The sequence below is a fragment of the Bufo gargarizans genome, chromosome 3 (genome assembly GCF_014858855.1).
Source record: "Bufo gargarizans isolate SCDJY-AF-19 chromosome 3, ASM1485885v1, whole genome shotgun sequence".
NCBI classification, from domain to species: Eukaryota; Metazoa; Chordata; class Amphibia; order Anura; family Bufonidae; genus Bufo; species Bufo gargarizans.
Genome location: NC_058082.1, coordinates 45,178,209 through 45,190,968, shown reverse-complemented (window position 1 = coordinate 45,190,968; position 12,760 = coordinate 45,178,209). Strand labels below are relative to the sequence as shown.

Sequence of the window (12,760 nt, the reverse complement as noted above, 5' to 3'; positions counted from 1 at the left end):
TCTCCCCCTCTTTATTCTCAGCTCTCTTCTCTATATTCTCAGCTCGCTTCTCTCCCCTCTCTATATTCTCAGCTCTCTTCTCTATCCCCCTCTCTATATTCTCAGCTCTCTTCTCTCCCATCTCTCTATATTCTCAGCTCTTCTCTCCCCCTCTCTATATTCAGCTCTCTTCTCTTCCCCTCTCTATATTCTCAGCTCTCCCCTCTCTATATCCAGCTCTTTTCTACCCCTCTCTCTATATTCTGAGCTCTCTTCTCTATCCCCCTCTCTATATTCTCAGCTCTTCTCTATCCCCCTCTCTATATTCTCAGCTCTTCTCTATCCCCTCTCTATATTCTCAGCTCTTCTCTATCCCCCTCTCTATATTATCAGCTCTCTTCTCTATCCCCCTCTCTATATTATCAGCTCTCTTCTCTATCCCCCTCTCTATATTATCAGCTCTCTTCTCTATCCCCCTCTCTATATTATCAGCTCTCTTCTCTCCCATCTCTCTATATTATCAGCTTCTCTCTCCCCCTCTATATTCTCAGCTCTCTTCTCTCCCATCTCTCTATATTATCAGCTTCTCTCTCCCCCTCTCTATATTCTCAGCTCTCTTCTCCTCTCTATATTCTCAGCTCTCTTCTCCTCTCTATATTCTCAGCTCTCTTCTCCTCTCTATATTCTCAGCTCTCTTCTCTATATTCAGCTCTCTCCTCTCTCTATATTCAGCTCTTTTCTACCCCTCTCTCTATATTCTGAGCTCTCTTCTCCATCCCCGCCTCTATATTCTCAGCTCTTCTCTACCTCTCTCTATATTGAGCTCTCTTCTCTACCCCTCTCTATATTGAGCTCTCTTCTCTACCCCTCTCTATATTGAGCTCTCTTCTCTACCCCTCTCTATATTCTCAGCTCTTTTCTACCTCTCTCTATATTCTCAGCTCTCTCTTCTCTCCCCCGCTCCATATTCTCAGCTCTCTCCTCTCCCCCGCTCTATATTCTCAGCTCTCTCTTCTCTCCCCCTCTCTATATTCTCAGCTCTCTCTTCTCTCCCCCTCTCTATATTCTCAGCTCTCTTTTTGTCTTCTATTCTCTCTTTCAGATCTCTTCTCCCTCTATACCTTCAGCTTTCTTTCTCCTTCTACACTTCTCTCTTCCCCTCGGGTCACCAGCTCTCTTTAGTTTTTCTTGCTCTTCTCTATACTCTGTTCTCCTCTTAGCAGCTTTCTCTATTCTATACCCAGCTCTTCTCTCTTCTACTCTTGGATCCCTCCTCTGATATCCTCTCTGCTCATTCTCTTTCCCCGTTTTGTATGTTTCACCTCCCTCAATGTTAGCTCCTTTCCCTCTCTAGTCACTCTCTTCTTTCCAGTCCTACAGTGACTTCTCTCGTCGGCTAGGACGGGATCCTTCTGATCTTGGCTGTTTAACCCCTTATATGCTGCCGTCACTAGAGACCCAGGTCCCTAAGTGGTCTGACGGAAGGAGGAAGCTGATCTGGTGAGGATCCTTCCACCGGTGAAAGCAGCGACACATTGGTAGAGAACATACATTTTTTATTGCCAGAAATTGAATATTTAACTCTTTTTGTTTATATACATACAAAATTAACATTCCCAAATTTTGGAATTTTCTCCCATCCCAGAGATTTCTCGGCTCCGGCGGAGACGTCCGGTCATGTGACAAAGCGGCGGCTAAAGTGAAAATTTATGAGCGGAATCAATAATTGTGCAATAGCAAGTTCCACAGCTTTCTGACATTGTGCTTCAATTCCTCACCATTTTCAAAATCTCTGCTTGCTGCCATTGAATAAGAACATTCCTGTTCACCTACAGAGGTTGAAAAGCCGGTAAAAGACCTAACACTTCTCACAGCTGAGGGGTTGTTGCAGTTGTATCCAGTCTATTCAATCCTTAACGATATAAATAGTCCGGACTCCAGAATATGTTTTACTGACACATTGTAACAAACTATCAGGACACAAGATTTCCGAAGCTGACGTGTTTCCCTTACAGAAGATTGTCTACACCGGATACAACTGTAACAAATCCTCAGCTGTGAGAACTAACGGCCCTCATAAATGTTTCTATTCAATGACAGAAAACAGAGATAAACGTTCCACATCTGAAAAGCAAATTCTGTGCGCTGCATTCCGCACCGCAGGTCAATGATTTAAGATCTCATCCACTTTGCTGGCACGGTAACGAGCTGCAGATTTGTCACAGTGTGTCAGTTCAATGAGGATATACCTTAGATGGGATGCACTGCTAAACCAGCTTTGTGACCCCTCCACACTCAAACAGTGGGAGGCCAAGAGGCTGGCCCTCCACAGACCATACAGCGATGGCACAATCTGGCGGTATTATAATGTGGGAACACCCCTCTGAAGACAGCGCCCAGGCCGAGCGATGTGTCCGCGGCTCTGATAACATAAAGCAGCACTCCGACTGCATCCAATAAGCCATTTCACTCTCTCAATGTCCACAGGTCCGACTGACCAGTGCTCCCAGTACACGCTCATCAGAGATCAGCCAGCTGGTATTTGCGGATAATCCCATCCCTGCAGCAAGTATAGGCAAACTTCTCAGAGACTGCGACCTGCAGAGAGAAAGACTGGGAATAAATCTACAAGGTGTCAACACACTGCTCACCTGAAATACTCTGTACTGCTGGGGACCGCTATGTAACACTCTGTGACCTCCCACTCGATAAGCCCACTCCGCTCCTGAAATACTCTGTACTGCTGGGGACCGCTATATAACACTCTGACCTCCCACTAGAAGATGAGCCCACTCCACTCCTAAAATACTCTGTACTGCTGGGGACCGCTATGTAACACTGACCTCCCACTAGATAAGCCCACTACACTCCTGAAATACTCTGTACTGCTGGGAACCACTATGTAACACACTGATCGCCCACTCCTCTCCTGAAATACTCTGTACTGCTGGGGAACGCTATGTAACACGCTGAGACGTCCCACTAGATCAGCACACTACACTCCTGAAATACTCTGCACTGCTGGGGACCACTATGTAAGGGTCCATTCACACGTCCATGTGTGTTTTGCCGATCCACGGATCCGCAAAACACGGACATCAGCGATGTGCAGTCCTCATTTTGCGGACCGCACATCGCCGGCACTTAATAGAAAATGCCTAATCTTGTCCGCCATTGCGGACAGGAATAGGACATGTTCTATATTTTTCGGGATCGGAATTGCGGACCTGGAAGTGCGGATCCGGGCAGCACATTGTGCTGCCCCACAGAAATGAATGGGTCCGCAATTCCGTTCCGCAAAATGCGGAACGAAATTGCGGACGTGTGAATGGACCCTAACACTAACACTGATTGCCCACTCCATTCCTGAAATACTCTGTACTGCTGGGGACCAGTATGTAACACGCTGTGACCTCCCACTCGATAAGCCCACTCCGCTCCTGAAATACTCTGTACTGCTGGGACCTCTATGCAATACCGATCTCCGACTACACATGCCCATTCCACTTCTAAAAATACTCTGTGCTGCTGGGGATCATGCTTCCACCATTATTTAACCCTCAGTCTGTGACCCATCACTCGATCCACACTTTATTCCTTCAGTCATTAAAGGGTTTCTACCACTTAGGCGTCACATATTTGGCTGTCAGACACTAGCGATCCGCTAGTGTCTGCTCTGCCCAACCATCCTAATATAATTGCTTTTGGGGCGGTGGTTTGGCTAAAAAAACTACTTTTATTAATATGCTAATGAGCCTCTAGGTGCTATGGGGGCGTCATTAGCACCTAGAGGCTCCGTCTACCTTTAGAAACTGCCGCCCCCAGCGCGTCCCTCCAGCCCGCCCATCTCCTCCTGAATGCGATCCTCGTATGTATTATGCGCATGCGCAGTAAATGTCTGACAGCTTCCCTGTTCAGACATCTCCACTGCGCCTGTTCCTCGGAGCACTATGGCGTCATCGCGCAGGCGCAGTGGAGATGTCTGAGCAAGGAAGCGGTCAGACATTCACTGCGCATGCGCAGAATACATACGAGGATCGCATTCAGGAGGAGATGGGCGGGCTGGAGGGACGCGCTCGGCGGCGGCAGTTTCTGAAGGTAGACGGAGCCTCTAGGTGCTAATGACGCCCCCATAGCACCTAGAGGCTCATTAGCATAATAATAAAAGTAGTTTTTTTAGCCAAACCACCGCCCCAAAAGCAATTATATTAGGATGGTTGGCCAGAGCAGACACTAGCGGATCGCTAGTGTCTGACAGCCAAATATGTGACGCCAAAGTGGTAGAAACCCTTTAACCTCTGCACTTATGTCTGTTCCTCGGCAAGACATTGCTTCCAAATGACTTTCCTTTTGTCATACGGGAGCAGAAAACTCCTCCCCTTAAAGACTCTGTGCTGCTGGGAGACCCCGCTCCATAGATTATATAAATGTCAGATCCCAAAAGAGCAGCACTATCCTATCCTTAAATACTCTGTGCTGCTGGGGCATCCTGATCCTTTCACTAAGTAACTCTCAGTCTGTGATCTCCCATAAGATCTGCATACGCTTCTCCTAAAATCCTCTGTGCTGCTGGGGGCAGAACTTCTTCCACTGTACTCTGCTCATCAAAAACCAACAGTTATACAGTGGACTCCATACCATCGAGGTGCCAGCCGGACTAATGGACTATCCCTTTACCTCCCCTCCCACCCAAGGATCCAGTTCAGGAACGGGAATCCGATTCCACTGCTAGTTCCAGGGCTGGATTGGGGGTCACCTCTCTCACCTTGTACACGGGGTCACAGTCTGGTTCCGTCAGCTCCAGAACATGATCTAGATCCTGCTGGAGGATGAAGCACGTCCCGTCCCCTGGAGAAAAAATGGCAGAGAATTCATCGTGTGATTCTGAGACATAAGGCAAGGTCGTAATGCAGCAAAATAGTACCGCCATATGTATACACTAGAAATGTTATATGCTATATTAGCAGGCGCTGCAGACTCCGTACCTTGACTGGCGATAAAACCTTCCCTGAACGGCGCCAGCGATAGAACCGGTGCCCCTGACTTGGACACGACCTGCACAGGGACTCTGAGAAAATACATTTTAAAAAAAACGTCACATGCAGCGGCGGCATCTTGCGGTCTCATAAACACGGGGAGAACATACAAACTCCATGCAGATGTTGAATCCAGGGCACCAGTGCTAACCACTGAGCCACCGTCCTGCCCCAGAGGGGGCACTTACTTTGTGTTCCTGAGGTCCAGCTGGTAGATGTTACCGTCCTGACTCCCTCCTAAGATGTTCACACCGGAGAGGAAAGTGCAGCAATTAAAGGCATCGGCGCCGTCAAAGGTGAAGACCTGCAATGATGGCGGACAAGGGTGCAGGTCAGCCATGGAAACTGTAGATGTCTGAGGGGAAGGTCCTTGTACCTGGAAACGGCCCTCCAAGCTGACGGCATTATATTGTAAAACCTCTCTTTTACCACTAGGGGGAGGTCACTGCTATGGGGAGCAGCATCATTTAGTATGTGGTGAGCTCCCCCTAGTGGTGGCACCAGGTAAACAGAATTCTATCATCTAACTCGAAATCTATGTGGAGAGGATTCGGAGCTAGTCCAGAAAGAGGATTTTGGAGCATTTACTCTCCATCAGCTGTCCGCCATATTGGACAGCGTATCAGGCACTCCTCCGAGCAGTGACTTACGGATTGGCGGCTCTGCAGACTCACGCCCTCCAGCTTCTTATCCTCTCTCGCCAGCAGCAGTAACTTTCCTTCAGTTCCTATTTCCCGGTCACCTGCAGCCAATTATGAGAATTTACAGATCCACAACTGTGTATACAATTCCTCTGCAGACCTATATGTTTCCATGGTTACAGACTACGAGTGAAACCTGCGTGTAGTCTGATCCTCCCTCTTGCACTTACTCGGGGGCGTTTCTGGAGTTCCCAGGTCTATGGTGTTATCAGCAACACCGATGGAGATCCCGTTAATGGCGGCTCCGCAGTCCGCTACCACAGCAAGGCACGTGGATTTACCGCAGTCCCATAATCTGGCCGTACCGTCTCTGGAACAGGACGCAACGTTTCTTCCCCGATCGACCACGGCCAAATCCAGGATACCTGGCGAGGTAATACATCAGATTCCAATAGACGACCACAAAGGCAAGAACCCTGGGACTGCAGTAAGTATGGCGGTAACCTACCTGCTTTATGTCCTTTAAAGGTGACCGGGCAGCTGGCATCCTCCACAGACCAGATCTTCACCTGTGCGTCCATGCCGCCACTTAGGACCACCATACCAGAGGGGAAGAACATGCAGCAATTGACGTCATAGACGTGACCTTCTAGGACTCTCTGAGGAAGACAAGAAAGTCCAAACCCTGAAGACTTTACTTTTAAAGAAGCCTTCCATTAACGTAAGATATACTTGGCGGAAAACAGAGAACAGCAAACGGCAGTCAAGTGCTCTAAACGTGGGGGTAACTGTAGAACCCCTTAAAAAGGCCACATTCACACACGACAGAAACTGCAGGAAGAAACCAGAGTGAAAAATACTGTACATAACACACGGAAATCACGTCCCAGCAAAAGTCTTACTCGTGTCTCTCCATTATTGGTCTGCCAGATCTTCATCGAGCCATCTGTACTGGTGGAGACGCCGAGTCCCCCCCCACAGGAAAGATCAAGACATGTGACCTGCAAACATAACCAGTGCAGTATTATAGTAGTTATATTCTTGTACATAGGAGGCAGTATTATAGTAGTTATATTCTTGTACATAGGAGCAGTATTATAGTAGTTATATTCCTGTACATAGGAGGCAGTATTATAGTAGTTATATTCTTGTACATAGGAGCAGTATTATAGTAGTTATATTCCTGTACACAGGGGGCAGTATTATAGTAGTTATAGTTTTGTACATAGGAGGCAGTATTATAGTAGTTATATTCTTGTACATAGGAGCAGTATTATAGTAGTTATATTCTTGTACACAGGGGGCAGTATTATAGTAGTTATATTCTTGTACATAGGAGCAGTATTATAGTAATTATATACTTGTACATAGGAGCAGTATTATAGTAGTTATATTCTTGTACATAGGGGCAGTATTATAGTAGTTATATTCTTGTACACAGGAGCAGTATTATAGTAGTTATATTCTTGTACACAGGAGCAGTATTATAGTAGTTATATTCTTGTACACAGGGGGCAGTATTATAGTAGTTATATTCTTGTACACAGGGGGCAGTATTATAGTAGTTATATTCTTGTACATAGGAGGCAGTATTATAGTAGTAATAGTTCTGTACATAGGAGCAGTATTATAGTAGTTATATTCTTATACATAGGAGGCAGTATTATAGTAGTTATATTCTTGTACATAGGAGCAGTATTATAGTAGTTATATTCTTGTACATAGGAGGCAGTATTATAGTAGTTATATTCTTGTACACAGGGGGCAGTATTATAGTAGTTATATTCTTGTACACAGGGGGCAGTATTATAGTAGTTATATTCTTGTACACAGGGGGCAGTATTATAGTAGTTATATTCTTGTACACAGGGGGCAGTATTATAGTAGTTATATTCTTGTACACAGGGGGCAGTATTATAGTAGTTATATTCTTGTACACAGGGGGCAGTATTATAGTAGTTATATTCTTGTACACAGGGGGCAGTATTATAGTAGTTATATTCTTGTACACAGGGGGCAGTATTATAGTAGTTATATTCTTGTACATAGGAGGCAGTATTAGAAACTATTGAGAAAACTATTGGGACCTACACATTCCACCTCCAGGAGCTTTTATGACATCACATTCTACATCCACAGGAGTTAATATATACTTTGTTCCCCCTTTGCTCCTCTGGCTTTCTACCAGATGTTGGAGGGTGTCCGTGGAAATATTTTCTCATTCATCCAGTAGAGCATTTGTGGGATCTGATACGGATGTTGGAGGAGAGCGCCTGGCTCACAATCTCCATTCCAGTTCATCAGAAAGGTGTTGGATGGGGCTGATGTCAGAGCTCTGTGCTGCCGATCAAGTTCGTCACACCAGAGTTCTCCAATAGTGTTGAGCGAACTTCTGTTTTAAGTTCGGTGTCTAAAGTTCGGCTTCCGGTTAGCGGAGAATCCCGATATGGATTCCGAATTCCGTTGTGGTCCGTGGTAGCGGAATCAATAAAACGGAATTCGGAATCCATATCGGGATTCTCCGCTAACCGGAAGCCGAACTTTAGACGCCGAACTTAAAACAGAAGTTCGCTCAACACTATTCTCCAACCATGCCTTTTTGGACCTTGCTTTGTGCACTGGGGCACAGTCATGCTAGAACAGAAAAGGGGGCTTTCCCAAACTGTTCCCACAAATTTGGGAGCATACAATAGTCCACAACGTCTTGTCTGCTGAAGCGTTAAGATTTTCCTTCATTGGAAGTAATGGTCCAAGGCTGACTCCATGAAAAAAACCATAACATTATCTCTACTCCACCAGACTTCCAGCTGCACAATGTCATGAAGCTCCCGACACAGCACAGTACAGTCTTTGAGCTGACGTTAATGGATATTATACACTGTGGTAATGGCAGACTGCATGTCCGGGGACTGGATGTTATACACCTGAGGTAACGGCAGACTGCATGGTTGGGGGCTGGATGTTATACACCTGAGGTAACGGCAGACTGCATGGTTGGGGGCTGGATGTTATACACCTGAGGTAACGGCAGACTGCATGGTTGGGGGCTGGATGTTATACACCTGAGGTAACGGCAGACTGCATGGTTGGGGGCTGGATTTTATACACCTGAGGTAACGGCAGACTGCATGGTTGGGGGCTGGATGTTATACACCTGAGGTAACGGCAGACTGCATGGTTGGGGGCTGGATGTTATACACCTGAGGTAACGGCAGACTGCATGGTTGGGGGCTGGATTTTATACACCTGAGGTAACGGCAGACTGCATGTCCCGGGGCTGGATGTTATACACCTGAGGTAACGGCAGACTGCATGGTTGGGGGCTGGATGTTATACACCTGAGGTAACGGCAGACTGCATGGTTGGGGGCTGGATGTTATACACCTGAGGTAACGGCAGACTGCATGGTTGGGGGCTGGATTTTATACACCTGAGGTAACGGCAGACTGCATGTCCCGGGGCTGGATGTTATACACCTGAGGTAACGGCAGACTGCATGGTTGGGGGCTGGATGTTATACACCTGAGGTAACGGCAGACTGCATGTCCCGGGGCTGGATGTTATACACCTGAGGTAATGGCACTGAATGAAACTCCTACTTTCAATTATTAAAACGTAGGGGCCCGATACTATTCTCCATATAGTGTACATCAAGGATCAGCAACCTCCGGCAATCCAGCTGTTGTGAAACTACAACTCCCAACAATAAAGCAGGTGTACATGCTGGGAGTGGAAGTTTCACCATAGCTGATTCCAGGTGTACATTCTCTAAGAACTTGAGAATATTTATTTTATGGGAGACAGAAATGTGCCATGAAGAGCTGTCACCTCCTTTTCCCTTGCTAGTCTTGGTAGCTCCAAGAAAACGTACTACTCAGTAGGGGGCGACACTCAGCACACAGGAAGGTAAGTGAATAACATGGTCCTAATTTACCCAGTATCCCATTGTCAATGACAGGAAAGGAGTAAAAATACCGTACACTTTTCTGGTGGACTCTTGAGAAGCTGGTGTAAGGAGCCAGAAATTTACTGGAGATGTTCTCGGCCGGACAGGAGATGAGGAGACTCTTCTGTGGAACATATAATCACCGGTCATACCACACGACGTCTGACCGAACGGTCACATTATCCGATAAAATATCAAACCTTAGTGACTTCAAGGACCGAAAACTCCTCCGAAGATGTAATTTCCGGGATCCCACCTGGGCCGATCCCTCCACACTTCAGGGTGCCGTAGACCGTGGGCTTCCCTGTAAGACAGGAGGTAAGTGAACGCACCAATCTAATGTGCCGCTTCTATAAATGCAACCTGGGTTGTCACCCATCATTTCCCACTTAGGAAAGCGGAGACCGTCTGAATGGTAGATCTGCCACCCACCCCTTGCTCTATGTATAGCGGCATAACTAGACAGATTTGCAATTCCAATGTCTGGACAAGTTCGGTGACAACCCTTGAGAGACTTGTACGGGAGAAGTTATGTTGTTTGACACCCAGCTTTCCAAGGAACAGATATAACTAAGGAACACCTAAATCAGGCATGTCAAAACTGCGGCCCTCCAGCTGTTGCAAAACTAATACTCCTAGCATGCCTGGATAGCTTACAGCTATTAGGGCATGCTGGGAGTTGTAGTTTTGCAACAGCTGGAGGGCCGCAGTTTGGACATGCCTGACCTAAATGGAACAAAGATGATGGCAGATGCCATATGCAGGTATATATGTTAGGTTCTGTACCTATGACACTGGCTGACCTGTTACATGTGCACTTGGCAGCTGAAGGCGTCTGTGTTGGTCCCATGTTCATATGTGCCGGCATTGCTGAGAAAAATTATATTTTAATATATGCAAATGAGCCTCTAGGAGCAACGGGGGCGTTGCCGTTACACCTAAAGACTCTGCTCTCTCTGCAACTGCCGCACCCTCTGCACTTTGACAGGTACAGGCAGTAAAAACATTATAACGCTTGACCCTGTCAGTCACAGTGCAGAGGGCACAGCAGTTGCAGAGAGAGAAGAGCCTCTTGGTGTAACGGCAACGCCCCCATTGCTCCTAGAGGCTCATTTGCATATATTAAAATATTTTTCTCAGTAATGCGGACACATATGAACATGGGACCAACACAGATGCCTTCAGGTTCCAAGTGCACATGTAACAGGTCAGCCAGTGTCATAGGGACAAAACTGCTGACAGATGCCCTTTATTTCACTGGTGTCATGGTTCCTGTTTTTTACAGGATCCTTCCACCCCCAGTAACCTATACTGGTGCGCTGGATCCGTTAGGTTTTTGCCAGTGTGAACAGTGTATTAAAGGGGTTATCGCAACATATAACCTTATACCCTGTGACGGAGGGGTCTCCCACTGATTGCTGCCCTCTACGAGCCAAAGTGGATAGCCGCCGAGTTGGACCCGTCCACGTATTACACGTCTGCAGTGTAATACTACATCTTCCCTGCAGGAGAGGCTGCTGAGCAAACATACAGCAGAATCCGTCTTACCTGGGATCTTACACGACACCCACGCCTCTCCTTCCACCTTCCTGGAAGACAAAGGGAGAAAAAAAACATGAAGGAGTCAGAGCCGGGACATGGCTGGATATCTACGGGAGCCACGGTGGGTACAAGGTAACAAACCCTCAGCTGAGAGAAGTATTAGGTTTCAGTCCTTGGATGTAAATAAGAGTATATGGCAATAGCGATGGGCCACATTCACAAACTATTTGGCGTAAAGCGAGTTAAAAATAGAAAAATAAAAAAATAATATGTTTCCAATTATGACAAGACAAATTAATAACTTTTTTTTTTATTGAACACCAAAAATATAAAGTAAAAAAAAGCAAAGATCTGGGGGGAGATTTATTATATGACTTCTGTAAAAAAAAATAAAAAAATTTATAAAAAAATGCTAATTTTTGTGCACACCGTTTTTCTTTTTACACTGCTCTCATAATTCTCCACCCCCCACCCAAAAAAATAAAAAATAAAAATAAAAAAATGGGGGGCTGATAAATTCCAGGGGCAAACTGACCACAGATCCTACAGGGAAATTGTCTGGTGGGCCGATGCCCAGGGGTCCGCCCAGGCCCTCCTTACTGCCTCTTGTCAAGTACATCATTCTCTGCTGCTCTCAGTGGGAGCGGTCAGGTAGTCATGTATTTGGCCGGTGGTCGCAGACAACGCCAGACTGACCCACCGGAGAATACTCGGGGCCCTCATTCCATATCGGGCCCCAAAAGGTCCAGAGGAAAAGAAAAACATTAGGAGCCAATCACTTGGCACTAGGGTCCATTTCTTTGAATAAAAACCTATGAGACATTGTTGATGATATGGAGGTTGGGCCCCGAGAATAATTTCCTCTGGTGGGCCCCAGGAACCCCAGTCCGACCCTGGCTGCAGGTGCCCTCCTGAATTCAACTGTCCTCAGGACGGTGACACAGTCGGACACTGCGGTGGGACATGGACAGAATGTGGCAGCTATTGATGGCCAGCACAGAGGGGCGGTATTTCGTGCTGCTCTGCGGTAATTCGTTCCGCCGGGGCTGTACTTTGGTACTACTGACTCCGCCTACTTGCAATGCCCCACCTTCTATCAATTTGGACCCGCCTACAACATGATTTCTGCCGCAGATCCAAAGGGCTAATCTGAACGCGGAGTACAAAAAACACAAAAAATATCCCAACTGAGAAAGACGGACGGCACGCTGTTCTCAGGGTAGAAACATGCGCCGAAATCCACATGAAAACCGCCATCTGGACAGGACGCCCTGCACCCTCATGAGCAGATCTAAGAGATGCTTGTACGTAAAATGGCGCAGGGGCAAACGCAACACCAAAAAATATCAACATAATATTGTGCAGACAATACGTCCGAATGCTGTGAAACTACAACTCCCAGCAGATAGATAAGGGAGTTGTAGTTGAACAAACTAAGATAGGACGACAACAGTAAAGGACGTCTATGACTGAACCAGTTCCCACCCCTCTCACTTGCAGCCCCCACCTCAAGCTGTGAGCCCAGTCGCTCTGGAGGTAAATCCTGGCGGCCATGTTGGTGCAGGCAGAAGCAGGCGACACTGACTGGAAACCGACTGAACGGGAAGTAGAATGCT

General features: G+C 46.8%; 1 protein-coding gene across 1 annotated transcript; it reads right to left on the bottom strand.

The window, feature by feature from the left end:
- Positions 1 to 1,518: 1,518 nt before the first annotated feature.
- On the bottom strand, positions 1,519 to 12,760 carry PAAF1 (proteasomal ATPase associated factor 1). The gene is made up of 12 exons (XM_044286626.1): positions 12,652 to 12,760; positions 11,151 to 11,191; positions 9,803 to 9,906; positions 9,637 to 9,726; positions 6,559 to 6,657; positions 6,165 to 6,315; positions 5,887 to 6,081; positions 5,666 to 5,757; positions 5,204 to 5,319; positions 4,965 to 5,047; positions 4,745 to 4,827; positions 1,519 to 2,577 (listed from the first exon to the last, which is right to left on the bottom strand). The coding sequence occupies exons 1-12, from the start codon at positions 12,696 to 12,698 to the stop codon at positions 2,500 to 2,502; spliced, it is 1,179 nt and encodes a 392-aa protein (XP_044142561.1). The 5' UTR covers positions 12,699 to 12,760; the 3' UTR covers positions 1,519 to 2,499.

Coding starts and splice junctions, on each gene's coding strand:
- PAAF1 (XM_044286626.1), bottom strand. CDS start 12,698: ATGGCCGCCAGGATTTACCTCCAGAGCGACTGGGCTCACAGCTTGAG. Junction 9,907..11,150: donor GGTGTCGTGTAAGATCCCAG/GTAAGACGGATT, acceptor CCTGTCTTACAG/GGAAGCCCACGGTCTACGGC. Junction 6,082..6,164: donor CTTTAAAGGACATAAAGCAG/GTAGGTTACCGC, acceptor TTACCTCGCCAG/GTATCCTGGATTTGGCCGTG.